The 27891-nt window shown below is 41.4% G+C and overlaps 2 protein-coding genes and 1 pseudogene across 20 annotated transcripts in view; all 3 read right to left on the bottom strand.

Moving 5' to 3' along the window:
- The window catches only part of LOC117258882 (protein NLRC3-like), a 66703-nt gene that overhangs the window by 8850 nt on the left and 29962 nt on the right, over positions 1–27891 (bottom strand). For 14 of the 16 annotated variants that reach the window (XR_013488638.1, XM_078164601.1, XM_078164583.1 and 11 more), the window contains 2 exons: positions 27074–27247; positions 24436–26387 (listed from right to left, as the gene is read on the bottom strand). The exons of 1 other annotated variant lie outside the window; for it this stretch is intronic. Coding sequence is in view for 14 of the 15 variants with exons in the window: in XM_078164601.1 (XP_078020727.1) it covers positions 26375–26387; positions 27074–27247 (187 nt within the window). In the remaining variant the exon portion in view is untranslated. Of the gene's footprint in view, positions 1–24435; positions 26917–27062; positions 27248–27891 lie in introns of those variants that run through there. One more of the 16 variants, XM_078164602.1, reaches the window with a different exon arrangement.
- On the bottom strand, positions 97–2622 carry LOC144459844 (protein NLRC3-like; annotated as a pseudogene). The gene is made up of 3 exons (XR_013488639.1): positions 2472–2622; positions 2035–2270; positions 97–1820 (listed from the first exon to the last, which is right to left on the bottom strand). The product of XR_013488639.1 is annotated as a protein NLRC3-like (transcript).
- Positions 6261–19824, bottom strand: LOC144459843 (NLR family CARD domain-containing protein 3-like). 3 transcript variants are annotated; one of them, XM_078164603.1, is made up of 8 exons: positions 19784–19824; positions 18503–18652; positions 18234–18338; positions 17799–18034; positions 15790–17584; positions 12721–12894; positions 11041–11214; positions 6261–6652 (listed from the first exon to the last, which is right to left on the bottom strand). In XM_078164603.1, the coding sequence occupies exons 2-8, from the start codon at positions 18631–18633 to the stop codon at positions 6427–6429; spliced, it is 2841 nt and encodes a 946-aa protein (XP_078020729.1). In that variant the 5' UTR covers positions 18634–18652; positions 19784–19824; the 3' UTR covers positions 6261–6426. The 3 variants fall into 3 exon arrangements, with proteins under 3 accessions (XP_078020729.1, XP_078020730.1, XP_078020731.1); XM_078164604.1 differs by lacking the exons at positions 18234–18338; positions 19784–19824; XM_078164605.1 differs by lacking the exons at positions 18234–18338; positions 19784–19824 and having other exon boundaries at positions 15790–17581.

The following is a 27891-nucleotide window of genomic DNA, read 5'->3' as shown; positions in this document are numbered from 1 at the left end:
TTATGTTAATCACATCTGGACTTACCGAGCCTTTCTGCAGTTCCTCACAGCTGGAATCAGTCTCCGTCGTCCCCACAGTGTTGTGTTGTATTTGTCCACGTCCAACTCATCCAGAACCTCCTCTGACATCTGCAGCATGTAGGCCAGAGCTGAGCAGTGGATCTCTGAGAGTTTCTTCTCTGATCTGTTCTCTGACTTCAGGAACTCTTGGATCTCCTGATGTACTGAGAGGTCGTTCATCTCCAGCAGACAGTGGAAGATGTTGATGCTTCTGTCAGGAGAGATATAGTACATGTTCACCTCCTTGAGGTTGTTGATGGCTCTCTGGATGATTTCTGGACTGTTGTCTGTCCGACCCAAAAGGCCTCCTAACAGTCTCTGGTTGGACTCCAGAGAGAGGCCATGAAGGAAGCGGACAAACAGATCCAGGTAACCATTTTTACTTTGGAGGGATTTCTTCATGGCTCTCTGTAAGAAGACATCCAGGGATCTGTAATTATCCTGGTCTGTCCCCAGGAAGTCCTCCAGTACCTTTGTGTTCCTGTTGGTGAAACAGTGGAACAGGTAGACTGCAGCCAGAAACTCCTGAACGCTCAGATGAACGAAGCAGTAGACTGTTTTCTGGAAGATCACAGACTCTCTTTTGAAGATCTCTGTACAAACTCCTGAGTACACCAAGGCCTCTGTGACATCAAGACCACAGCGCTCCAGGTCTTCTTGGTAGAACATGATGTCTCCTTTCTCCAGGTGTTCAAACGCCAGCCTCCCCAGCTTCAGAAGAACGTCCCTGTCAGCCTCCGTCAGCTCCTGTGGACTGGTCTCATGTCCCTCATCATACTTGTTCTTCTTCCTCTTTGTCTGAACCAGCAGGAAGTGTGAGTACAGGTCAGTCAGGGTCTTGGGCAGCTCTCCTCTCTGCTCTGTAGTCAACATGTGATCCAGAACTGTAGCAGTGATCCAGCAGAAGACTGGGATTAGACACATGATGTGGAGGCTCCTGGATGTCTTCATGTGTGAGATGATTCTGCTGGACCGCTCTTCATCACTGACTCTCCTCCTGAAGTACTCCTCCTTCTGGGCGTCAGTGAAGCCTCGTACTTCTGTTACCCTGTCAACACATGCAGGAGGGATCTGATTGGCTGCTGCAGGTCGGGAAGTTATCCAGACCAGAGCCGAGGGAAGCAGCTTCCCCTCCATGAGGTTTGTCAACAGCACGTTGACTGATGACTTCTGTGTGACATCAGTCACAACCTCATTGTTGTGGAAATCCAGAGCCAGTCTGCTTTCATCCAGGCCGTCAAAGATGAACAGAACTTTACAGACAGCGAGCTCCTCTGCTGTGACCTTCTGTAATGTTGGATGGAAAACACGGAGCAGAGTGAGAAGACTGAACTTCTCATCTCTGATCAAGTTCAGCTCCCTGAACCAAAGCAGAATCACCACACTGACATCTTGGTTTTCCAAACCCTCGGCCCAGTCCAGAGTGAACTTCTGCACTGTGAAGGTTTTTCCAACGCCAGCGACGCCGTTGGTCAGAACCACTCTGATGTGTTTCTGTTGGTCAGGTAAGGCTTTAAAGATGTGCTGACACTTGATTGGAGTTTCATGGAGGGTCTTCATCTTAGAAGCTCTCTCAAGCTGCTTCACCTCATGTTGGGTATTAACCTCTTCACTCTGTCTCTCTGTGATGTAGAGCTCAGTGTAGATCCTGTTGAGGAGGGTTTCACTTCCTGTTTCATCACTTCCTTCAGTCACACGTTCACATCTCCTCCTCACACTGATCTTATGTTCATCTAAAACCTCCTGCAGACCACTGTCTGCTGAAAGAGAAGGAAACATGAGAGACTAAAGAAATAAATATAAAATCTTAAGATTATATTGTTGATCGACATTAAAACAAGTAACATGAAAAAATGAAGGTTTTATACATTAGTTTTATAAAATCTTTCATATCTACACTTTACAACACAAATAAACCAAGAAGAATCCTGTTTTCAGACATGATGACATCAGCAGACAGATGTACAGTCTTACTTTGTACAGTGCTGGTCTGACTGGCTGTCTGCAGTCCAGCTCTTGTTCTGGATCTGTCTCCACACTGGGGACAGGAGGAGTCTCCTGATGAAGCAGACTGATCCCAGTATGAGCTGATGCACTGTCTGCAGAACCAGTGTCCACAGCTGGTAGAGACTGGATCCTTCAGGACGTCCTGACACAAACTACAGCAGGACGGCTGCTCCTCCACAGAAACATGACTCCTCTTCTTCTCTCTGTGGAGATGAACACATTATTTAGATCTCGTCCTGCAAACTGTGCTGAAAATTATTTGCTTTATTCACACACTCAGTCACAGGCAGTTCAAATATCTCATGGTGGAGCTTCATGAAAACCTCCTGAGTAATGTTGTGCTCCACTGTGAGACGACTTTCAAAAGGCATAAAGCTCCCTCATGTTTTTCAACAGGCTCTTACTTTGTGTCTGAGGGTCCAGGTTCAATACTGAAGAGTAGAGGAAGCTCTTTACTGCAGTCACTCTTCAAAGACAGCTGACAGCTGGACACTGGAGACTCTGATCTGTCCTCGTCTGCCTCCAAATCATCCATCTTCTCAAATCTGAGAGAACTGTAACACACATACACAGTGTGATGAAGTCAGTAACTTCTTATTTATAGGACATGATTACATATTGGCTGGGTATTTCTATGACATACAGTAGGGGAGAGCGGGGTCAGTTGGGACACTTTTGTATTGACACTGAATAACCACAAAATAAAAATAATAGTGATGAAAATAATTTGATCTCTGAACAGATACAGGCGTCTGCTAACAATCAGGTCTTTTAGAGCCCAACCTAAACGTGAAAGCAAGGAGTGCTTTTTCCAAAAATTCTGACTGCCCGGGACAGGTGGGACACCGGCTGAAAAAATGTACATTGAAAAAAAAAAAAAAAAGGTCTAAATTTAAACACCTCAGCTCATGGTGGATGACACAGTTTCTTTCTACCTTGCTAAATAGGCGGCACTGTCCGACCCCCCTCTCCATTATAACAGACTAAACAATGAATCAGAATAAAAATCAGCTGATTAATCAATAATGACAGTAATCAGTATTTTTATAGTATTAACACTCACCGTATCTCGGATGACCTGTATTCCTCTGACTGCTCTGTTGACCTAAAAATGGAGTCTGAACACACTGACTTTAGACTTTCGGGTTTTCCTCCTTTTGGCACCTCGAGACACACACACACACGCCCAGGGAGCAGTCATGGCTCACAGCTTGTCTTTCAAAATAAAGATTTGTGGTCCAGCCGGTTTATCAAGGAACATTCTCTGTTCACCTCACAGTGGCAGGACTATCATACAGTTTGTAGACATGCACCAAGCAAGGAAAATATAAAAGAAGGAAAGGTCATGATGTCAGTGACAGCGTACGATGAGCCAGACTTTGGTGTCAGTTCTATTGGAGTCACACTATAATCCATCACATCTTTGCTCTTTCAGCTTTGACTGAAAAATCCAGATTAAAAGCACACCTCACGTGATCCTGACTGATGTTTTATATCTAAATGTGTGCGTTTGTTTAACCTGTTATTGGTCTCCAAACAGATCATGGCTCTGTCTCAAGCCCCTGGTTGTCATATATCAGCTCAGGAAGGACCCAAATGCAGAGCAGCAGGCAGGTTGAAGGGTTAAACAGGAAACTAGAAACAAAAGGGTGATTAAAAGTCCAAAAGAAAGAGGAACCAAAAACTAAAGTGAAAACCAACCAGGATAACATGATGAACACAGGGACGAACTCAGGAAAGAAACCCAAAACAGAACACAAGAGACCAGAAGCAGGAAACGGTGCAGGGAACGACACCATGAACACGGGGATGAACACAGACGAACTGACGAGGAACAAAGTGAAACACACAGGTACATATACACAGAAAACTAATCACAAGAGCGAGACACAGCTGGAGTAGGTGGACACAGGCAGAAGGAGGGGAATGGGGATTGGCTGACAACAAGGGTGTGGTGGGGAACACTCGGGTGGAGCAAACAAGACTTGAGCCGTTTCTCAATATGCGCTCTTGTGCGGACTTGTGTTCTTGTGACACGTCATCAGTCACAGCCCAAGTACTGGATGTGTTCTCGCCACGCCCCTTTTACCGGGGATGCGTCGGAGCAGACTTGTGTGGACATAAGACAGCCAGGTATCCCAGCATGCATTTCGCAACAATCATTGGAAGTGGCGAGTGAGGGAAAGGCGCACAATTGTAAGTCATAATTACCGATATGTGACTGTTGTTTTGTCACGGAACGTAGTGTTTTCATGCGTAGTTTAAACTTCAAACCCGTGGTCGATGTATTAATATAGAGCCCACTTGAATGTGAGGTCCCGCTAGATGACAGCGGTGTCAGCGCTCATAGATAATTAACATGTGTATGAGCGCTCAGGCTGCCCCACCGAGAGCAACCTCTCTTGGGTAGTCCTTTTAAATTCGTCGCTGATATCTCTGTAGTGGTTAAACTGCTTTTGTTTTTTCTAGGTGAACCAAGTCTCCATAAAAATGTAGACACAAAGCATAATGATGAGACAAATGCAGTGATGGACAGTAACAAAGTATATTTACTCAAGTAGCTACTGTACTTAAGTACAAATTTGATGTACTTGTACTTTGGGTATTTCCATTTTGTGCTACTTTATACTTAGAGGGAAATACTGTACATTCTACTCAAGCTACATTTATTTGATAGCTATAGTTACTTTTCAGATAGTTTGTTTTATATGTTGTAAGTTTCATATTTACAAGTTGATGTGTGTTGTTATAGATTAGACTAGTAAACCAGTGACAGGTGTTAAAATTAGTTCTACCATGACAACATTTAAATGCTGCTTACATGTAGCCTATGTGTAAAAGGATCAATTAATACTCAATATATATTCATGTATATGATGATTATAACACTTGAAATTGGGTCACTCTGCATCATGAGTACTTTGAACTTTTCATTTGAAGCAGGCCTACATTTTGCTGACAATACCCAGATACTTTTACTCAAGTCAGATTTGCAGCACTTTGACTTGTGACTGAGTTTTTGTTCTTTGTTGTGATATTACTACTTTTCCTGGGTACTTTGTCCACAACTGGACAAACATATCAAACAATAGAGACATTCAAGCATCACACGTCTCATCCTCCGCCTCAGTCTCCGCTGTCTTTCTGGGATCTGCCTCCTCAGCTGGGCAGCCTCCTCTTCAGCCTGCAGGTACAGAAATCCTACTGCAATAACTGCACCAAGACGCCTTCTCCGATCCATGTCAGTTATTGATTTTTGATTTCCAACTCGCCAATGCTCACGATCACAATAACCACCAACACTCCACAAACTTTTCCCCCTGCAGCTGGCTTTTGATTACACATGATCAGAAGCCAGCTGCAGGGAAAAGGTTTTATGAGACATTTTATGAAAATATCTTGGCTATTTATATGTTTTTGTGTGTCAGTTATATATGTTGAAACCTTAAAAACATATACATATTAATTTCTTACAATGACAATGAAAAGACGCAGGGCTGGGCTGTGTTTATATTGTTTTATTCTAAATGCATGTATACAACACAGTACAACAGCCAAGGCGAGCGGAGGTGGTGACATCATCAAGTTCGCTGCTGTTCCAAAAGCAGAAATGACTGTACTCTTGTCCTCATGTCCTCATGTTCTTGGGAAGTCCAGACTCTCGCGTGGACTTGCCAAGTCCGAACTGCTGAACTTGAGTATTGAGAAATGCGTCATATGTGTGTCTCCATTAAATTAGAGCCAATATGGCAGCTTGAAAAGGTGTGTTTACAGATGGGGTTTGAAAGGGGGAGGAGTCAAGATTGTGACTGTGGTGGGAATGTTTTATTATTGTTATTGTTTTGGACTATTGTCTTTTCCAAAACTTTCAATGATTTGCTAATTCTATGACTTTTCCAGGCCTGGAAAATGTGTATTTATTTGAATCACCTCACTATTATAGAGTATATACACAGACACACACAAGCATACAGACTCACACACACACACACACACACACACACACGCACACACACACACACACACAAACAGGAAAGCATAACAGGTCCCCTGTTATCAAGGTCAGATTTGATGGTGTGACAGTTTGATGAAGGAGGACAGCTGTCTCTATACATGTTGTGATGCTGTCAGCTGTAATCCATCTTCACTTCCTGTAGACATGAACACAACAACAGTCGTCTTCACATCAACTTAAACACATGATCTCAACAAGCTTCCCTCTGATCTGATTGGCTGACTGTTCTCTCTGTCTGTCTCTCTGTCCTCTCCTGAAGACTGTCACCATTCCCCTCTTTGAGCCACTGAGAAGGTCTGAGGTTTACAGGAAGTACTGGATCTTTGCTCTGATACTAACTGTGTTTAATATAATACTGCTGAAACCAGCATGGACCCACTCCAACCCTCTACTGACCTCAGAGTCTCCAGTTTACAGTGTGGACTCTCCTTCAGATCACACAGCAGCTTCACATCTGAATCCTGCAGCTTGTTGTAGCTCAGGTCCAGCTCTCTCAGATGGGAGGGGTTGGACTTCAGAGCTGAGGCCAGTGAAACACAGCTGATCTCTGACAAACTGCAGCTCCACAGTCTGAATGAAGAATAAATGATGTAGATAAAAATCATTAATAATACAATCAGATGTGTTCAGGTGTTAAATGTGTAGCTCAACATTACTATGTCCTGATCAATGAGCTTTGCCCTAAACTGAGTAGAGTCACTTTGTCATTGTGTTATTGTGCTGATCCCAACAGGATGCAGGTTAAAGACTGGAAAATACAAAAAGTGAAAAACAGCTCTCATAAATATCATTGACAACGTGCTGCTACTTCAATACTTCAACTCATGTTGTGCAGCCAAACACAAATCACTTATTTAAAGAATCATGAGGGTAAATTTAAGCGCTACCTAACTTACAATTATACTATTGGTCGGCTCAGCTCAAAATGATGTCAGACTGGTTTACGTATAGGCAAGAAGCTTTATGGCTTAGTCTTGAGTCTCTAGCATGTTATCCCAGAAGACTTAAATCCCTACCTTTTATCAATAATATAGACCAAATAAATTCCCTTGATCACAACATAATCATTTACAACACATTACTGGTGTGGAAGGATGTGAGAAAACACTTAGCTATCCCGTCTGTCATTTCTGTTGAGTCTCCCCAAACGTTTAACCCTGATGTCCTGGTGCAGATCAGGAGTATTGGTTTGACGGGGTGGTCGTCCAATGGCTGACTCAATTTTGTGGGCCTGCTGATCTAGGATTCTCTTAAATTGTATAAAATTGAGCAAATTAGAAGATTTTAATATTCCCCACAAAGACTTTATCATGTTCATGATGTGTCATACGGATTACTGTTTATTTATCATGTTGATCTGTTCTGTACGACATCTATTGCACGTCTGTCCGTCCTGGAAGAGGGATCCCTCCTTAGTTGCTCTTCCTGAGGTTTCTACCATTTTTGGGGAGTTTTTCCTTAACCGCTGTGAGGGTCCTAAGGACAGAGGGATGTCGTATGCTGTAAAGCCCTCTGAGGCAAATTGTAATTTGTGATATTGGGCTTTTTAAATAAAATTGATTCATTGAAATTGTATCTCCAAATTCATTATTCTACAGAGTCTCTTTCAAGGAAAAATATGATTCGTTTCAAACTGTCTGAGTTAGAAGATATATTGGTTTCAGCCAGGTCTCCCAAGGGTGTAATTTCAAAGTTTTATACTCTGTTGTTTCACTCTGACTCATCTGTGTATGATTCCCTGAAGCTGTTGTGTGAGCGTGACCTGGGGGTAACATTTAGCTCTGCTGATTGGACTAAAATCTGAAAGAGGATCTTTCTGAAATGCACTTCTTTTTCTATACATGAACAAATTTTAATTTGTTTTATGGGATTTATTATACACCTGTCCGCCTCCAGGAAATGTTCCGTAACACTTTACAATAAGGTACACAAAATTAGAGTAGTTACTGAGGAACTAATGAGAAACAAATGAGTAGTTACTGAGGAACTAAGCTACACAAAATTAGAGTAGTTACTGAGGAACTAATGAGGAATGAATGATGAACTAATGAGTAGTTACTGAGGAACTAAGGTACATAAAATAAGAGGAGTTACTGAGAAACTAATGAGGAATGAATGATGAACTAATGAGTAGTTACTGAGGAACTAAGGTACATAAAATTAGAGTAGTTACTGTAGTGTAAAAGTTAATCCCTAATCAAGTAAAAGTGTTATACTGCATAAGTTGATTAAGAGACTAAAATCATATAACCATCATATAACCATGTCTTATGTATAAGTTCCTATAAAACGGATTGAGGTGCATCTATATGTGTTAAAGCATTGTTATACATGTCAAAGTGTTCATGATACAAAGTTATGAGCTCACATTGTATTCACACACTGAAGAACACACATATAACCTATCATGTTCTGTTTAATGATAACACACACACATTCAAATGTTTGTATTACCTGATGCACATTTAAAGGTTCACATTGCATAAGAGCACTAGGGACTGCATAAAGAAAGTCCCTAAAATTCACATGTGTTTTAAAAATAAAGTGAAAGCAAATCCAGATCTAAGGGTGGGAGATTTGGGAAATTCCAGGCCCAAAGTGAAAGTGATTACACCATTAAAAACGGGCCTGTTCATGATTGGACAAAAGGAAAAAAGGTTGCCACCAATAGATTTGGATCTGAGTGGGAAGGATTAATGAAAAGAGGTGGAGACTCTACCCAGTCTCCACCAGCATAAAAGCGAGCGCACTAAGAGCGAGTTTTCAGTCCAGCTCCGGGGCTTGACTCATGAGTTGTATGTGTTGAGGCTTGTGAACACATTAAACTCGACTGCATCGGACTCTGCCTGTCTCCAGTGTTTCTTTGAGTGTTAATTAGATGAACCCAAGGTACTAGATTGACATCAGAGGACAACTGAGAAGCAACGCTGAGGACAAGGTCGGGAGCCTCCAGGCCCAATTCCAGGCACCGATTTTTGCCTCTTCATTACTGAGGAACTAATGATGAACTAAGTATTAGTTAATGGTCAGTTCTTCAGTAACCCCTGATCAAATTTCATAGAGGAGTTAATCACGACTTAATAATTAGTGAACTAGTTACTTCATCAGTACAGAATCATTACTCAATAACCTGTCCATTAGTTAACCTTTGTCCTAAAGTAAAGTGACATAATCAGTAGTCTCTCATTACTAATAGTTAATTCCTCATTAGTTCCTCAGTAACTACTCCTCTGAAATTTGATCATGAGTTACTGAAGAACTGACCATTAACTAATAAATAGTTCATCATTCGTTCCTCATTCGTTCCTCAGTAACTACTCTCATTTTGTGTACCTTATTGTAAAGTGTTACCAAATGTTCGCCAAAAGCTCAAACCTTTGTTTTAAAAGGTACAACACACAAAGGTATATTTTTTCACGTGGTCTGGTCGTGTCAGTGTCTCTAAATTTTTTGGAAAGGGTTCATTCTGTAGTTCAGGAGGTTACGGTCAAACGGTTGTCAGTGACTCCTTCATTCTACTTGTTGCACCATATTTCAGACAATTTCTTTGATAAGGATGTTAAATATCTGTTAACAATTCTTTTAAACTCTGCTAAAAAGTGCATCTGGCTGTGATGGTCTGCTCCACAGGTCCCCACGGTTGGCATGTGGTTATTGCAGATATCAGCTGTGTTTCCTCTGGAGAAACTGAATAATCTTCCCTAGAATTGTGGACTTTTGTCAATTCTGGTACTTTGAGAGCAAGTCTACCGGAGTCAAATTACCTGTATGTACATACGTACTTGGCCAATAAAGCTGATTCTGATTCTGACTCTGATAATTCAGGCATTTTCTGGCGATTTGGGAACCAATAAAATTTTTCCTCCAGAAACTATGACCTGCTTATTCCCAGAGGGTAGTAACTGATTGCTCCATCTGTTGATGTCAATGTCACATTTCTGTACAATCTCTTTCTTCAAAACTTATTAGCTTGTTCATTCTTAGTTGTAATAACCTGCAGCATTTGTTCTTTTGGGATGTTCTTGTTTTTGCATGGATTTTCTCCTCTATACTTTTCTGTCTTGTCTGTGTTTATGTCTTGGTGTTGTTTATGTTGGTTGGTTTTGTTTGTTCATATAGGTGTGTGCTTTATTTGAAAAATCTAATGAAAAGAAATGAAAAAAAGGAAAATATGAAAGAGCTGATAATGAAGTAGCTTATTGATCCAACGGTCTTGATTAATTTTGCCCCAGGCTGTTTAATACTGGGTCTCAGTATCAATCCCTACCTGGGCCACTCCTAGGGTTGCTTCTGGGCCAGATATATCCTGCAGGCTGCCAAGTGAGTAAGCCTGGTTTAAAGGTTTGGAGTGAATTTTCAAGCCATGTTTCCTACTTAAATTAAAGGTATGCTATGCAGGATTGTTGGTTACAGTTTGTAAATATACTTGCCAGTGAAAGTGAAAATAAAAGCCAACCCCAGGTTCATTCTTGTTTGCATTTCGTCTCACTATATTGGCATTTTCCACCATAGTATCGCTTTGATTCCTTCTGCTAACAGTCTGGAACCTGGTCACCACCTTTTTATAAAGCCCTGACCTCACCTGAGCGCTGTGAGAGTACACGCCCAGGAACTTCCCAAACACAGAAAAAAAGAAGAAAGTAAGAAAACACAGGCAGAGGGCAGAGTCTCTGCAGATAAATACACCACCACACACTGAGAGTGGCTCATAAGTGATGATTGAGAGTGATTATTTCTGTATGAGTCTATACACTGTTTTGAAGGAAGATCCTGCAGAGTTTATTTTTAAGGTTTTAGCTCCACATTGCTCTGCCACAGTCAATGGATTAAACCACTGAACAAGACAAATAGACTTCATTGTGGATCAGTATAATATCAGCCTGATGTCTGCAGTTTAGTGTCAACACAACTTTCACATCATAATAATCTCAGCACAGGAGTAAAAAATGGTGTCTGACCTCAGAGTCTCCAGTTTACAGTGTGGACTCTCCAGAAAATCACACAGCTGCTTCACATCTGAATCCTGCAGCTTGTTGTAGCTCAGGTCCAGCTCTCTCAGATGGGAGGGGTTGGACTTCAGAGCTGAGGCCAGTGAAACACAGCTGATCTCTGACAAACTGCAGTCCCACAGCCTGAATGAAGAATAAATGTAGATAAAAATCATTAATAAAACAATCAGATGTGTTCAGGTGTTAAATGTGTAGCTCAACATTACTATGTCCTGATCAATGAGCTTTGCCCTAAACTGAGTAGAGTGACTTTGTCATTGTGTTATTGTGGATCATCATGATGTCAGCCTTCTACAGACATCATCCAAATGTCGCCACAACATTCATTCACCTATTCATATCAACACAGATTAACAACATGCTGCTGATCTCAGTCAAGTCTGTATTTAGAGGATCAATATCAAATCAGACACGTTGGACTGAAACACTGTTCATTTATTCATTTCTTACATGACCTTCATACTGTATTTGTATATGGAATAAAAAGGAGAGGGACACATTTGTTCAAGTTTGTTCAACAGCCACATGCACATTAAAAGAGTTATTGGTGGCAGTAAATATTCCTCCTGTCCATACTCAGTGTCACACAAAATATGTGTCTTCACAATAAAAGTCCCACGTTGTTTTCTTATTTTAGCTTTGTTTAGCTTTTATTGTGAAGCAGCTACAGCAGAAAGTAGGGTCCATGTCATTGGTCCGACATCCCGTTGTTCCGATATGTGATTATACTAGGCTATACTGTATTTATGTACCATAGAGGATCAGCAAACGCAACAAAAGTAGGCTACTGGTCGAGATAAAAGTGTCATAGAGAGGAGAGAATGAAACACCATAACCTCCTGTTATTAACTCTGGGGTCCGGGTTGTGTGGGGAGCTCTCCGCGGTGCTGAATGGCTCCCGACGGGCGTATTTCTGCCTTGATGGTGTGCCGCGACCGGCTCTGGGTCAGTTGGGAAAGGCTTGAGGCAAAGCAGGCTCACGGCTTATGTGTTTGCCACTTTCTTTTTCATTTTAACCCACACCATGATCTTTTCCTAACCCTAACCAAGTGGTTTTTGTGCCTCAACCTAACCAGACCTTAACCACAGGGCATCATGATGATTTTGAAACAACAGGACTTCGGAACAATGGGTTTAATATGGTCGGAACAATGGGATGTCGGACCAATGGGCAGTTCCCAGAAAATATTGGGTTTGCATCTGCAGTGACTTTATACAAATCTCATCCATCTGACAGTGAACATGAAACGGTAAAATAAGGCAGATATCTGAAAGTACAAACAGCAACGCAGGAGAGAAACTAAACTTCAAACCACAGAGATTCAGTTAAAAGATACAAAACTTGTGAACACACAGACACTTTGAAAACTCTGGGCTGCTGCACAGACACCAGTTGAACCTCAGAACCTCAGGAATCTTAAATTCTGTTTGGATAAATCTCAAACTTGATGGTGTCTAAATGTTCTAAATCATCATTTCTCTGCCTTTCATAACCAGAACCATGTTCAGCCATTTGGAAAGACACAACATTTCTGAAAACACTGAAAGCTTTATAACCTCAGTCAAGGACTTATATTATATATATCCAAAAACAAACAAACAAACACCTACATAAGCAAGTGAACTGACCTCAGAGTCTCCAGTCTACAGTTTGGACTCTCCAGTCCAGCACACAGCTGCTTCACTGCTGAATTCTGCAGGTAGTTGTGACTCAGGTCCAGCTCTCTCAGATGGGAGGGGTTGGACTTCAGAGCTGAGGCTACGACTTCACAGTCAGTCTCTGAGAGATAACACTTTAAAAATCTGACATGACACATATATTACAAAATCTGTTACTGTCAAAGAGCCACTTTATATTTACTTTATGGATCTGATGATAAAACAGTTTGAAATATCCTGTTTTGATGGACTGAAAATAGTTAAGAATAAAAAAAGAACACAAAGAATTCAAACTAATTAAAAGCTGATTCATGACCAGAATTACTGCCTCGTGGTCGTATGTTTCACCAGTCAAGTTACACTTACAGTTTACATCCATGTCTGTCCAGACTCACATGTGTCCATGACAGCAGACAATGATTCAAATATGGATGTTGCTGCAAAGAAGCTACTTATTCTAAAACACAGACGCTTCACACACATCTTCAACCCGACAGCACAGAAGATCTATACAATCAGCACAGTTTCAAGATCAGTGTCACCAACTCAGTCTCTGACCAAATGTCTCCCCTTCTGTTCCTGAGATATGACGTTAAATAATGACCAGAAACATGTTTCCACAAAACATGATGATGTCACAGTGAAGGTGACATCAGCACTTCATTATTTTATCCTGTTAGACATAGGGATGTCACGATTACTTGATTTCACTATTAAGAGCGATTTTAAACGGCACGGTTAATTATTCGTAAAGATTCCTCAACACCGTCACTCTCCAAAGATTATGCCGGGATGCGGAACCATATACAATAGGTCAGCGCAACTCGTATGGAACGAAAATAAAGTTACACAAGCGGCGTCTCCGAGTGATGAAGTATGGATGAAAAAGACTTTCCCCCCCCAAAAAAACGGATAAAGTCAGCCGTGTGGTATCATTTTGGCTATCGCAAAATGACCAAGGGGTCATTGTTGACGACGGCTTTCCAGTTTGTAAAACATGCCGCAAAAAAGTCGCGGCCAAAGGATCAAACACGAGCAACATGATACAACACCTGTGGGACAACCACCCGGCTTTACATGCGCAAGTAAAGGTAACTGCACAATAACTGAAACTTAAAATACGCCAATCTCAATTTATCTAATGTAACATTGAATTAAAAATTATATGTTAGCGTGTCATTTGCAATTAATGGCGTAGTGGTATGATACAAGTTGGGCTTACAGTGCAACGTGACAAGCTAAGGCATGTCTCAAAAACTTGATGGATAGTTTTGCAGTTTGTGTGCACACACAGCATGAGGTTGTAATGGTTTTGGGTCCGTGTAGCTCTTTGGAGTGAGACGACAGGCAGAAACTCACGTCCACACGAGTGCGGGATTTCACAACTGCTCGTCGTTTATTTTTACATCAACTTAAAAACACTCCAAGCTTACCAAGCCCGGTTGTACGGCTACTACATTTTCATACATGAACAAAATAGTCACCACATGTATTTAAAACCATCACTGTTGTGTTGAGAGATAAAAGAAAAAGCAAGAGCACATAAGTATACGTCCGACCAGCGTTGGGTGCGCTCAACAGACTCAAATCATAACAGACGCTGCTTGATGACGTTGCTGCTAGGCAACACAGTATACACCATGTTAAATGCACATTTCATATATTCGACTGTTACAAGTTCAAATCCTTTTTTTAGTCGTCAGACTGTTTCAGTGTCAGTGTGCAATGTGGAAGATATACGTAATGTCTTCTCAAGGTCCTCAGTCAGTGAACATTTAGCATTAGTATTACCTCCTTTTGCTTCCTCCCATCTGTGTTGAGTAAATGTTGGACCTGTCCTTCCAGCACTATGTCCGTTTCATTTATTATTAACACTGCATGAGATATGCTCTCAATTTACTTGTGTAATTGTAATTTAAAGAAAACAAAAAGACACGCACATCCTAGAAAAATCTTAGACTGCTGGACCACAAAGAGGCATGTAGTGAAAGTAGAGTCCACACACTACTTTTTGGTTACTTTTCTTTGTTGCTATATTATTTTTGTTACCTTGGCATGGAAATAAATGAAACTTAAAGATCTATAAGGAGTGTTCATGTGATTTTACACATTTATAGTGTGAAATTAATTAATGCATAAAAATCGTGATTATCGTAAAACCATAATTATTTCTCTGACAATAATTGTACCAAGAAAATCTATAATCGTGACATCCCTAGTTAGACATTAGTGTGAAGTTTTGTCATAATTAGTGAATGAATTCTTGAGTTATGGCCAAAAACATATTCTGTGAGGTCACAGTGATCTTGACCTTTGACCACCAAAATCTAATCAGTTCATTTTTAAGTCCAACTGGACGTTTGTGCCAAATGTAAAGAATTTCTCTCAAGGTGTTCTTGAGATGTCGTGGACAGACTGACAACCCAAAAACATGATGCCTCTGGCCACGACTGTCGCCGGCGCCGAGGCATGAAAAAAGAGATTGCAACAACTGGATAAAAGCAGTTTTTAGGACTTCAGAAATCTCCTTTGGCAAATGATACAGATCTAATTTTAAATTTTTAAGCATGGTGGTGAATAAACTCAGGTATTATCTGCATGTCTGATTCTATAAAACACCTTACAGAACCTTCTTATGGAGTAATAACTTTACTGCTTTCACTCAGAACCATCAAATACTGCCATACTGTGATGAAATGCTGCTGTGATTAAACCTCAACAACAACCTCTGAAGTCCATCATTTGTTTTATCAGGTTCACCTCCATCACACAAAGGTGAAAAACAGTCAAATATTAAATGATTATAAATAAATAGAAGAACTGTGTTGATGAACTCAACAGCTATAAACACAACCAACTGAAACATCTACATGTTTTGCACTCACAGCATTTGAAACAGCTCAAGAACATCTGTGACAAAATACAACAGACACATCATTTGAACATTTTATGAAAAATAAGAATTTCACAGTGTGTATATTTGAAGAATTAAACTACTAATCTACAATGATTTATGATGTTAATCACATCTGGACTTACCGAGCCTTTCTGCAGTTCCTCACAGCTGGAATCAGTCTCAGTCGTCCCTCGTCTGTTGTCTTGTATTTCTTCAGGTCCAACTCATCCAGAACCTCCTCTGACATCTGCAGCATGTAGGCCAGAGCTGAGCAGTGGATCTCTGGGAGTTTCTTCTTTGATCTGTTCTCTGACTTCAGGAACTCTTGGATCTCCTGATGTACTGAGAGGTCGTTCATCTCCAGCAGACAGTGGAAGATGTTGATGCTTCTATCAGGAGAGATATCGTACGTGTTCATCTTCTTCAGGTTGTTGATGGCTCTCTGGATGATTTCTGGACTGTTGTCTATCCGACCCAAAAGGCCTCCTAACAGTCTCTGGTTGGACTCCAGAGAGAGGCCATGAAGGAAGCGGACAAACAGATCCAAGTGACCATTTTTACTTTGGAGGGATTCCTCCATGGCTCTCTGTAAGAAGACATCCAGGGATCTGTAATTATCCTCGTCTGTCCCCAGGAAGTCCTCCAGTACCTTTGTGTTCCTGTTGGTGAAACAGTGGAACAGGTAGACTGCAGCCAGAAACTCCTGAACGCTCAGATGAACGAAGCAGTAGACTGTTTTCTGGAAGATCACAGACTCTCTTTTGAAGATCTCTGTACAAACTCCTGAGTACACCGAGGCCTCTGTGACATCAAGACCACAGCGCTCCAGGTCTTCTTGGTAGAACATGATGTTTCCTTTCTCCAGATGTTCAAACGCCAGCCTCCCCAGCTTCAGAAGAACGTCCCTGTCAGCCTCCATCAGCTCCTGTGGACTGGTCTCATGTCCCTCATCATACTTGTTCTTCTTCCTCTTTGTCTGAACCAGCAGGAAGTGTGAGTACAGGTCAGTCAGGGTCTTGGGCAGCTCTCCTCTCTGCTCTGTAGTCAACATGTGATCCAGAACTGTAGCAGTGATCCAGCAGAAGACTGGGATTAGACACATGATGTGGAGGCTCCTGGATGTCTTCATGTGTGAGATGATTCTGCTGGACCGCTCTTCATCACTGACTCTCCTCCTGAAGTACTCCTCCTTCTGGGCGTCAGTGAAGCCTCGTACTTCTGTTACCCTGTCAACACATGCAGGAGGGATCTGATTGGCTGTTGCAGGTCGAGAAGTTATCCAGACCAGAGCCGAGGGAAGCAGCTTCCCCTCCATGAGGTTTGTCAACAGCACGTTGACTGATGACTTCTGCGTGACATCAGTCACAACCTTCTTCGTCTTGAAATCCAGAGCCAGTCTGCTTTCATCCAGGCCGTCAAAGATGAACAGAACTTTACAGACAGCGAGCTCCTCTGCTGTGACCTTCTGTAATGTTGGATGGAAAACACGGAGCAGAGTGAGAAGACTCAACTTCTCATCTCTGATCAAGTTCAGCTCCCTGAACCAAAGCAGAATCACCACACTGACATCTTGGTTTTCCAAACCCTCGGCCCAGTCCAGAGTGAACTTCTGCACTGTGAAGGTTTTTCCAACGCCAGCAACGCCATTCGTCAGAACCACTCTGATGTGTTTCTGTTGGTCAGGTAAGGCTTTAAAGATGTGCTGACACTTGATTGGAGTTTCATGGAGGGTCTTCATCTTAGAAGCTCTCTCAAGCTGCTTCACCTCATGTTGGGTATTAACCTTTTCACTCTGTCCCTCTGTGATGTAGAGCTCAGTGTAGATCCTGTTGAGGAGGGTTCCACTTCCTGTTTCATCACTTCCTTCAGTCACACGTTCACATCTCCTCCTCACACTGATCTTATGTTCATCTAAAACCTCCTGCAGACCACTGTCTGCTGAAAGAGAAGGAAACATGAGAGTCTAAAGAAATAAATATAAAATCTTAAGATTATATTGTTGATCGACATTAAAACAAGCAACACAAACAAATGAAGGTTTTATACATTAGTTTTATAAAATCTTTCATGTCTACACTTTACAACACAAATAAACCAAGACGAATCCTGTTTTCAGACATGATGACATCAGCAGACAGATGTACAGTCTTACTTTGTACAGTGCTGGTCTGACTGGCTGTCTGCAGTCCAGCTCTTGTTCTGGATCTGTCTCCACACTGGGGACAGGAGGAGTCTCCTGATGAAGCAGACTGGTCCCAGTATGAGCTGATGCACTGTCTGCAGAACCAGTGTCCACAGCTGGTAGAGACTGGATCCTTCAGGACGTCCTGACACAAACTACAGCAGGACGGCTGCTCCTCCACAGAAACATGACTCCTCTTCTTCCCTCTGTGGAGATGAACATTATTTAGATCTCGTCCTGCAAACTGTGCTGAAAATTATTTGCTTTATTCACACACTCAGTCACAGGCACTTCAAATATCTCATGGTGGAGCTTCATGAAAACCTCCTGAGTAATGTTGTGCTCCACTGTGAGACGACTTTCAAAAGGCAAAACGCTCCCTCATGCTTTTCAACAGTCTCTTACTTTGTGTCTGAGGGTCCAGGTTCATTACTGAAGTATGGAGGACTAACCATGGACCAGTCACTCTTCATAGACAGACAGCTGGATACTGGAGACTCTGCTCTCTGTCTGTGGAAACAACAAATGTTTGACACATATAATTAGTCCTTGTAAAGACCAGAGGAAACATTACAACAAGTCCTCCAGCCCATACGAGAGAGTTACTGAGCGTGAGATGGATCGGCAGTTTGGTGCAGCGTGCAGTGCCAGACTGTGTGTGTGTAGTCTCTTACTTTGTGTCTGAGGGTCCAGGTTCATTACTGAAGTTTACAGGAAAATCTTTACTGCAGTCACTCTTCAAAGACAGCTGACAGCTGGACACTGGAGACTCTGATCTGTCCTCGTCTGCCTCCAAATCATCCATCTTCCCAAATCTGACAGAACTGTAACACACATACACAGTGTGATGAAGTCAGTAACTTCTTATTTATAGGACATGATTACATATTGGCTGGGTATTTCTGTGACATACAGTAGGGGAGAGCGGGGTCAGTTGGGACACTTTTGTATTGACACTGAATAACCACAAAATAAAAATAATAGTGATGAAAATAATTTGATCTCTGAACAGATACAGGCGTCTGCTAACAATCAGGTTTTTTAGAGCCCAACCCAAACGTGAAAGGCACAGTTTAGTTAAATGTCAAGTATTTAACAACACAGAGACGTGTGGTCAGTGGGATGTGGTGATTCTTAAACTAACATGTGTACAGATGTGAAGCCCTGACTATACCTGACTGATCTTTAATGAAAGCTGTTGTCTTGTATCAAACATGAAGCTTATATTCAGACACAGTTTATTCAGCCTGTGTAGTTGAGGGGACAGGTCAAACTGATATGATGCTGATTTACAGGAGAATTCATATAAATGGAGGTTGAACCATGAACATAAACTACAGATCGCCTGTAAAGCATTTTAATAAATCAATCTATCAGAATTAAAACAACTGGAGACTGAGAACAAACTGATATATGAGTCTGATTATATTTTAATAAATCACCATCATATCTGACAGGATGTGAGTGTTCCTGTGACTTCCTGTCCAGACTGAAGGCTGCTGGAAACTCTCCAGGCGAGGCGCAGGTCATCTCCAACGAGCCTAAAGTTTAGGGAGTGTCCGTGCACTGATCTGATCTGAGGGCGGAAACCAAAACTCACTCTAACAAAGAGCAGGGAGAGCTGACTGTACACTCAATATCTTACTCTACAACAAAACTGCGCCACAACCCCTCGGCAGAGTCCCCCTTTTCTCTCTGTGTGTCTATAAACTAGAGCTTTTCACTGTGACGCACATTCAAAGAGTTGACACAAGCGCGCGCCCGAAGCACCGGAGCGCGCAGATCCGTAGCTGCGTGTTTAACAGGAAAAGCCTGGTTGTAAAAACAGCGTCAGATGATGGTGGTGGTAAAAGCAAGTGTGATGATGAAGCTGTGAAGATGTGGCACTGACCCAACCGACCCTACTCTCCCCTAGAACAACAATAAACATCAACACTCATCGTGTCTCAGATAACCTGTCTTCCTCTTCTGCTTCTTCTTCTTCTTTTGATTTGATTTGCGGCTGGCAACCAACTTAAAGGTGCAATACCGCCCCCCACCGGACTGGAGTGTGGATCAGTAGATTAGTAAAACAAAACCAAATAAATAAATGAACAAACAAACAAAAAAACCTAAATCCTGTCCATTAACCCTGTTTCCTTCAGGTACTTAATCAGATGGTTGTGTGTTATCTTTCGTGTTTCACCCAGAAGGTTCTCTACAGTGAAACTTAGCTTTGCTTTCTGTAGCGCTGTTTTCAGTTTGTTCCTCTCTTCCTTGTAGGCCCTGCAATCAACCAGTACATGTCGGACAAACTCTATACCATTCCAGTGTGTAGCTACATGTGCCAGTTGCGTGTTTTCCTATTTTGTGAAGTGTGCTGTGTCCTATCCTGAGACGGGTGATGACTGCCTCTTCTTTTTGGTTCCTGCCCAACCTTCTTCCTACTCCAACCTGTTTATGAATATTATAAAGGTGAATTCCAGTTTCATTTATGTCCCAGTATTCTTGGCATGTCTTTTGTGCTTGTTTCTTAATGATTGCTTTCCCCTCCTCCTTACTTAATGACATATTCATGCTTATTGTTTGAAATTTGATCGCTTGCTTGGCCAGCATGTCAACATCCTCATTTCCCTCAACGCCTACATGAGCAGGAACCCAAATAAAGCATACAGTCACACCCTTACTGCACAGTTTGTATATTATATGATGTATTCTGAAGATGATATCTTGTCTGCAAGATTTCAAGGATTTGATGCTTGTGAGTGCTGCCCAACTGTCACATGCAATCAATGCCTCTCCTTCGCTGTTACTAGCCACTCCAGGGCTATCAGAATTGTAATAAGTTCCACTGCATATACTGACAAATGATCTGAAGTTCTTTCCTTTATTGCTATCTTGAATTGTGGTATATAAACAGCCGCTCCTGAGCGGTATTCCAGAAAGGAGGTTCAACAAACTCTGAGTCTATCCCTGAACTCTAAGTTGGCTTACTCTGAGATGGGAAGCTCTGAGTATCCGGTTCCAGAACAGCCGATCTGAGTTAGTTCAATCAACTCTGAGTATGTTCACCTCGAGTTACGCGCGCACACAACCACTATAAAAAGCCATCATTAATGGAGCCCCGATATCACGAGTAACCATGACAACTGAAAAAAAAGATCTAGTTATTTTACCCCGATGGAGTTGGAGGTCCTAATGCAGGCCTATGGAGAATATGACCACATATTTCGCTGTAAATGTAACACCGCTGCAGCAGCGAAGGACAGAGAAACAGCATGGTAGAAAATTGCTACCCGAGTCAACGCATAAGTTTGAATGTACCATTCCATTGACTTAAAATTTAACCGTAAGATAGCATAGTTATGAATATAAATAGGAATAAAATCTGATTTTCATTTAGGTGCAATCCAACAGGGGAAAAACAGACTTGGAAGCAGCTAAAAATTAAATATAAAAACATCATTCAAAAAGGTAAGACATATTTTGGTAGGCTATGATTGCACCTCACTTTGATTTTGATTTTTTTTTTTTTTTAATTGACTTAGGCTATTAAACAAAGTAAATATTAATTCAGTGGCTACTTCAAATAGTAATTTAAACCCCTAACAAAATGTTGTTTTAACACGTCCTCTCACTTAATACCCCACTTAGTAGATTAACACTTGATACAATGTTTACACATTTTTATTTTATACGTACTGAAGTCATTTAAAATGTGACAATGTGTACACGAACACTCAATAAAATACTAATTTAAAAAAAAAATTAACATTTGAGTTCTGCTCTGCCAACAGAAAGAAGGCAGAGGCCCAAAAAAACGGGTGGAGGGCACCTCCACCACCTCTGACAGAGGCTGAGGAGATGGCCCTCAGCCAAAACTGTGGTCGACCGGTGGCTGAAGGCATCCCCAGGGGAAGCTCATCTGAGCCTGTCACCCCCAGGACACAAGTGCCTATATCAGATGCAAGCATACACTTGTGTCTTTTAAAAAAATAAAACTAATAAATAAATATATATAGTCTACTTTTTAATATATATATATATATATATATATATATATATATATATATATATATATATCCACCTACCCAACAGTTGTGGATGGTGTCATCTGCCTAGTTCAGCCTCCGACTACTCAAACAATTGAACACCCTGCAGCTCTAAGTATTCCATACTCAGATCTTGCCTCAGATGGTAGTTCAAAGTATTCTGAAACAGTATCTTTTCCTGCATCACAGGAGGAGGAGGATGAAGGTGATGATGAAACGCTGTCTGCTGCCACAGGGAGAGATCCAGAGAGGCCTACTGAAGTGTGTCTTAATATTATGTATAGCTACTGGCAGTGCTCTACCCATTCACATTCCTTTACATTCTTGAGTGGAATTTGGGGTTTGACATGTACACTGAAGTGATGAGCATAGATAATGGACAAACAACTAGCACATTCTTGTCCTTCAACAGAACATGGCTGGGCATCACCAGGAGGAGGGTCCATCAACTTCCACAGCACAGCTTGACACACTGAGATTTTCGGTCAATACCATGTTAAATCTGTATGTAGAAATATCGTCCATATGTTTCCCATTTACCAGTAAAGGAGTTGTATAGAGTGCACCTCATGAGGACTATAGCAAAAACTGAAAAGGAAATGGTCTACCTGAATCGCCAGATTCGAAAAACAGACCTTGAAATTCTATTACTGGAATGCCAGTTGAGGTGGGTGCATTGTCATGGTGAAATAGGTGAATATGTGAAATATGTTTATGGTTGGAACTATATTACAAATCCTAACTGTTGCTTTTGTACTTTTAGGGAATAAAGAAGAACCAAATCACATGTGAATTTCTCTTTATTTGACTGTTTTAATCAAAAGTAATTTCTGCTAATTAGGTCCCTTACAGCCCTTCCATCCTGGACATCTGCAGGGTGGATGGGATGGTCATCCTCAGGGTCATTAATTTGTACGGCAGGGTGTTGCTCTCCTCTAATAGTTGCAATGTTATGGAGAACAACACATGCCACGATGATGTCACATGCCCTCTCTGGGGTGACCCTGAGCTTACGCAGGCACTGGAACCAGGATTTGAGTATGCCAATGGTCATCTCAACCCGGGCTGTAGTCCTGCAGTGGGCCACATTAAAACGTTGTTGGGGCCCCGGCTCAGGGTCAGGGTAAGGGGTCAACAGAGAGGACTGGCATAGATAGCCTCGATCCCCCAGTAGGTAGCCATCAAACTGTAATTATAGAGGACACATTTGAGTGCATTGAAAAGGGAGGCAAAGAACATTTGTACAAAGCTTTAGCTTCCTTACCACGTGCAAATCTGTTGCTCAGACTACACTCCCGGTAGATCCGGGAATCATGTACAGAGCCAGGCCACTTGGCTTCTACATTTGTAATAATGAAGGCTGCATCACATATGATCTTCACAGTGCAGAGAATGACATGAGTTAGTTGTATTGTAATGTATACATTTTCATGTACATATTTTTTAAGATGGTAGGTCATATACCTGGACATTGATGCTGTGAAAGGATTTTCTATTCACATAGTCCCCTTTGTTTTCTGCAGGTGCAGTAATAGGAATTTGTGTCCCATATGTTGAACTCCAACATCTCTCATGTGTTTTGGATCATTTTAAATTAAGTTTTTACACCTTTTAAGCACTTACTCTTTTTAACAAGCTCTTACCTTTGTGTGCTCCTGTTGTGTTTATATTCTTAAACACTTGCCCTTTGTTTTTTAACCTATTTTAACCCCACACATGCATCATTATATCAGTTTCTGCAATTCAAGTCTTATAAGATGTTTTACCGCAGTTAAGACCATTTATAATTAAACCAACTTAATGATCCATTTATTTATTTATTGATGTATTTATCTCATAAATCTCAGCGGCAGTCACCAGGTTATTTCTCCAGAGACCCTGGGGGACGGAGCACTGTTAATATGTAAAGTTCCCGTTGCCCCACATGTGCAGTGGCTCAGTACCCTCAGATCTGATCCAATACTTTAAATCATTGTCATGTTCATGGGGCTCTTCCAACCCCTATCAGGACTCAGAGCGCTGCGTTTTAACCCCAACCTAAGCTTAAAGGGGAACACAGACTAAATTAAGAATTCCAATATGTCATTTCCATGGCCTTGGAAAGTTCAGTCAGTGTTTGTGAACATGAGCTACTCTCTCTCAAAGCCTGAAACCAGAGGAGTACATCTCAAACTTGTGATGTCATCAAGTATAAAGTCTGGAGCTGCTCCATAGACAATGACTGGGAGCCTGATTTGATTTGTTTCCTTTGTTTTAGACCCAAATGATCTTTATTCTGTTGTAGTGTTCTCAGATCTGGAACAGAAAATGTACCCACACAGGCCGAATCACCATGACATCGTGCAAACAGATCTCTGCAGTTGTAAACTATTTCCAGTTATTTACTCGGGAGTGATTGTTGTTGTGACATCATCATTTTCTACCTGGAAGTTATTGTAAACAAACACTGTGATTGGGTCTGTGCTCAGAACATTCCTCTGGGTGCTCTCACTCTCATCTATAACATCTTTCCAAATTCATGGTCTGTGAAGCAGCTCCAGACTTTATATTAGGGGTAGGGAAAAACTGATACAGCATAGTATCCATCTTTTATTATATGCGTCATTCATTTCTGCAAATACACATTTTAATACAACTTTTGGTGCTAAAATAATAAAGTCAGTTGCTTGTTCGCTCCACTAGATGGTGATGTTTTCCCGGTGAGATCAGCAGTGGTCTCAGTCAGCAGCATTTGGCAGGAAGTTCATCAGAAATAAGGAGCGTGGCGTCTGTGTTTAAATCAAACGTCTGGACATATTTTGGATTTTTTAACACAGAAGGACAGGAGAACTTGGATATGACACACGTGATTTACGAGCAGAGTCATATGAGAATAAAATACTGTGGGAATACTACAAACATGAGGGCTCACCTCACACTCCACCATCCAGAGATAGCGTTAGCCGCTGACGGCCAAGCTAACGCTAAACCTGCTCCGCCGAATAATCAACCAACACTGGACACACTTAGCTCGATGTAACTACCATCAACTGTGAGGGAGTTTGATGGTAGTTTTAATGCATTCTATTTATAGGCGCCTTTCAGAGAGCTCAAGGACACCTTACAAGACACAGTTAAAAACAACAAGAAGCAGCAATGTGTCCATAGATCATCAAATCAAACAATTCTGTAATACACAATAGAAGTTAATAAAATGACCAGACAAAAATGGTAATTATGAAAATGAGCTATAAACTCTTCATCATGAAGTCATCATCAGTGCAGGTCACCATATGTGTGTCTCCATTAAATTAGAGCCAATATGGCAGCTTGAAAAGGTGTGTTTACAGACGGGGTTTGAAAGTGGGAGGAGTCAAGATTGTGACTGTGGTGGGAATGTTTTATTATTGTTATTATTAGTATTAAAATAAATCTGTCATTACATTACATTAGATGGAAGATTAAGGTAACAATTTTATTACACACAAACAAAAATTCCATGTCTTTTCCAAAACTTTTAATGATTTTTACTAACACCATGACTTTTCAGGCCTGGAAAATGTGTTTGTGGAATTCCATGAGTTTTGGGCCTGGAAAATGTGTTTGTGGATATTTATGACTTTCCCAGGCCTGGAAAAATGTATTTGTGGAAGTTCATGACCTTTCCAGGACTGGAAAATGTGTTTGTGGAATTCAAAAGCTATTCCAGGCCTGGAAATTGTGTCTGTGGAATTCCATGACTTTTCCAGGGCGGGAAAAAGTGTTTGTGGAATTCCAAAGGTATTCCAGGCCTGGAAATTGTGTTTGTGGAATTCCAAAGGTATTCCAGGTCTGGAAAATGTGTTTGTGGAATTCCATGACCTTTCCAGTACTGGAAAAAGTGTTTGAGGAATTCCAAATATATTCCAGGCTTGGAAATTGTGTTTATGGAATTCCATGACTTTCCAAGGACTGGAAAAAGTGTTTGTGGAATTCCATGACCTTTCCAGGACTGGAAAGAGTGTTTGTGGAATTCCAAAGGTATTCCAGCCTGGAACATGTGTTTGTGGAATTCCATGAGTTTTGGGACTGGAAAATGTGTTTGTGGATATTTATGACTTTCCCAGGCCTGGAAAAATGTATTTGTGGAAGTTCATGACCTTTCCAGGACTGGAAAATGTGTTTGTGGAATTCAAAAGCTATTCCAGGCCTGGAAAATATGTTTTGGAATTCCAAAGATATTCCATGCCTGGAAGAAGTGTTTGTGGAAATTTATGACTTTTCCAGGCCTGGAAAATGTGTTTGTGGAATGAAGCCAAACAATATGAAGTTCCTCCTTTTGGACTGAAACGTCAGTTAATGTTTAAGGGGCATAGAATTATCTCCATCTACTGGTGACTGAAAGTAACTACAACAGCAGTGTTTAAAACACACAATAACAAAGTCTACACACACACACACACACACACACACAGACACACACACACACAGACAAAGACACACAAACTGATGCTGCTGCTTCAACGTCTCTGGATCATCAGGACACCGCTGATCCTCTCATAGCCTCCATCTGATGAGAGAAGAAGACAAGAGAAGTTATAAACCAGCTGTCAGTCAGTGATGCAGCACATCCAGTATAAAGACCAGTAGGGACTTCCTGTTCAGAGCAGAGTGGAGCGGCTGTGTAGCGTAGTCGGCTTCCTTCCAGCTCTCATGTTAACGTGTTGGAGTGAACACACTGAGCTGGAAGCTCACAGACCTGCAGAGACTTTGGGCATCAAGTCTGTTTACTCTGCAGATTTCACTCAAGTACACAGTGTAAATAAACTGCTGAGAGTCCTGAACGCATCATGGCTGCACAAACAGAGGGATTCACTTTAATGATGGATTTACTGAGTCTGTTAGAACAAATGACTGAATGAAGAACAAATACCAACATCCTTCATCAGCTGTCTCTATACATGTTGTGATGCTGTCAGCTGTAATCCAGCTTCACTTCCTGTAGACATGAACACAACAGTCGTCTTCACATCAACTTAAACACATGATCTCAACAAGCTTCTCTCTGATCTGATTGGCTGACTGTTCTGTCTGTCTGTCTCTCTGTCCTCTCCTGAAGACTGTCACCATTCCCCTCTTTGAGCCACTGAGAAGGTCTGAGGTTTACAGGAAGTACTGGATCTTAGCTCTGATACTAACTGTGTTTAATATAATACTGCTGAAACCAGCATGGACCCACTCCAACCCTCTACTGACCTCAGAGTCTCCAGTTTACAGTGTGGACTCTCCTTCAGATCACACAGCAGCTTCACATCTGAATCCTGCAGCTTGTTGTAGCTCAGGTCCAACTCTCTCAGATGGGAGGGGTTGGACTTCAGAGCTGAGGCCAGTGAAACACAGCTGATCTCTGACAAACTGCAGCTCTTCAGTCTGAATGAAGAATAAATGATGTAGATAAAAATCATTAATAATACAATTAGATGTGTTCAGGTGTTAAATGTGTAGCTCAACATTACTATGTCCTGATCAATGAGCTTTGCCCTAAACTGAGTAGAGTGACTTTGTCATTGTGTTATTGTGCTGATCCCAACAGGATGCAGGTTAAAGACTGGAAAATACAAAAAGTGAAATACAGCTCTCATAAATATCATTGACAACGTGCTGCTACTTCAATAAAGATGTAGTGACTTCACCTCTTAAACTCTGCCAGCTCCACCAGTGGCTCCATCATCACTAACTCATGTTGTGCAGCCAAACACAAATCGAGAGCAAGTCTACCGGAGTCAAATTACCTGTATGTACACACGTACTTGGCCAATAAAGCTGATTCTGATTCTGATAATTCGGACAAGTTCTGGCAATTTGGGAACCAATAAAATTTTTCCTCCGGAAACTATGACCTGCTTATTCCCAGAGGGAAGTAACTGATTGCTCCATCTGTTAATGTCATTGTCACATTTCTGTACAATCTCTTTCTTCAAAACTTATTAGCTTGTTCATTCTTAGTTGTAATAACCTGCAGAATTTGTTCTTTTGCTGTGTTTTTTTTGCATGGATATTCTTCTCTATACTTT

This window comes from Epinephelus lanceolatus, chromosome 22 (genome assembly GCF_041903045.1).
Source record: "Epinephelus lanceolatus isolate andai-2023 chromosome 22, ASM4190304v1, whole genome shotgun sequence".
NCBI lineage: Eukaryota > Metazoa > Chordata > Actinopteri > Perciformes > Serranidae > Epinephelus > Epinephelus lanceolatus.
The sequence above is the reverse complement of the archived record's forward strand: the minus strand, read 5'-3'. Positions and strand labels throughout refer to the sequence as shown.

Coding starts and splice junctions, on each gene's coding strand:
- LOC144459843 (XM_078164603.1), bottom strand. CDS start 18,633: ATGGATGATTTGGAGGCAGACGAGGACAGATCAGAGTCTCCAGTGTCC. Junction 18,035..18,233: donor CCTGGACCCTCAGACACAAA/GTAAGAGACTGT, acceptor TCATCTCCACAG/AGGGAAGAAGAGGAGTCATG. Junction 11,215..12,720: donor TGTAGACTGGAGACTCTGAG/GTCAGTTCACTT, acceptor TTCTTCATTCAG/GCTGTGGGACTGCAGTTTGT.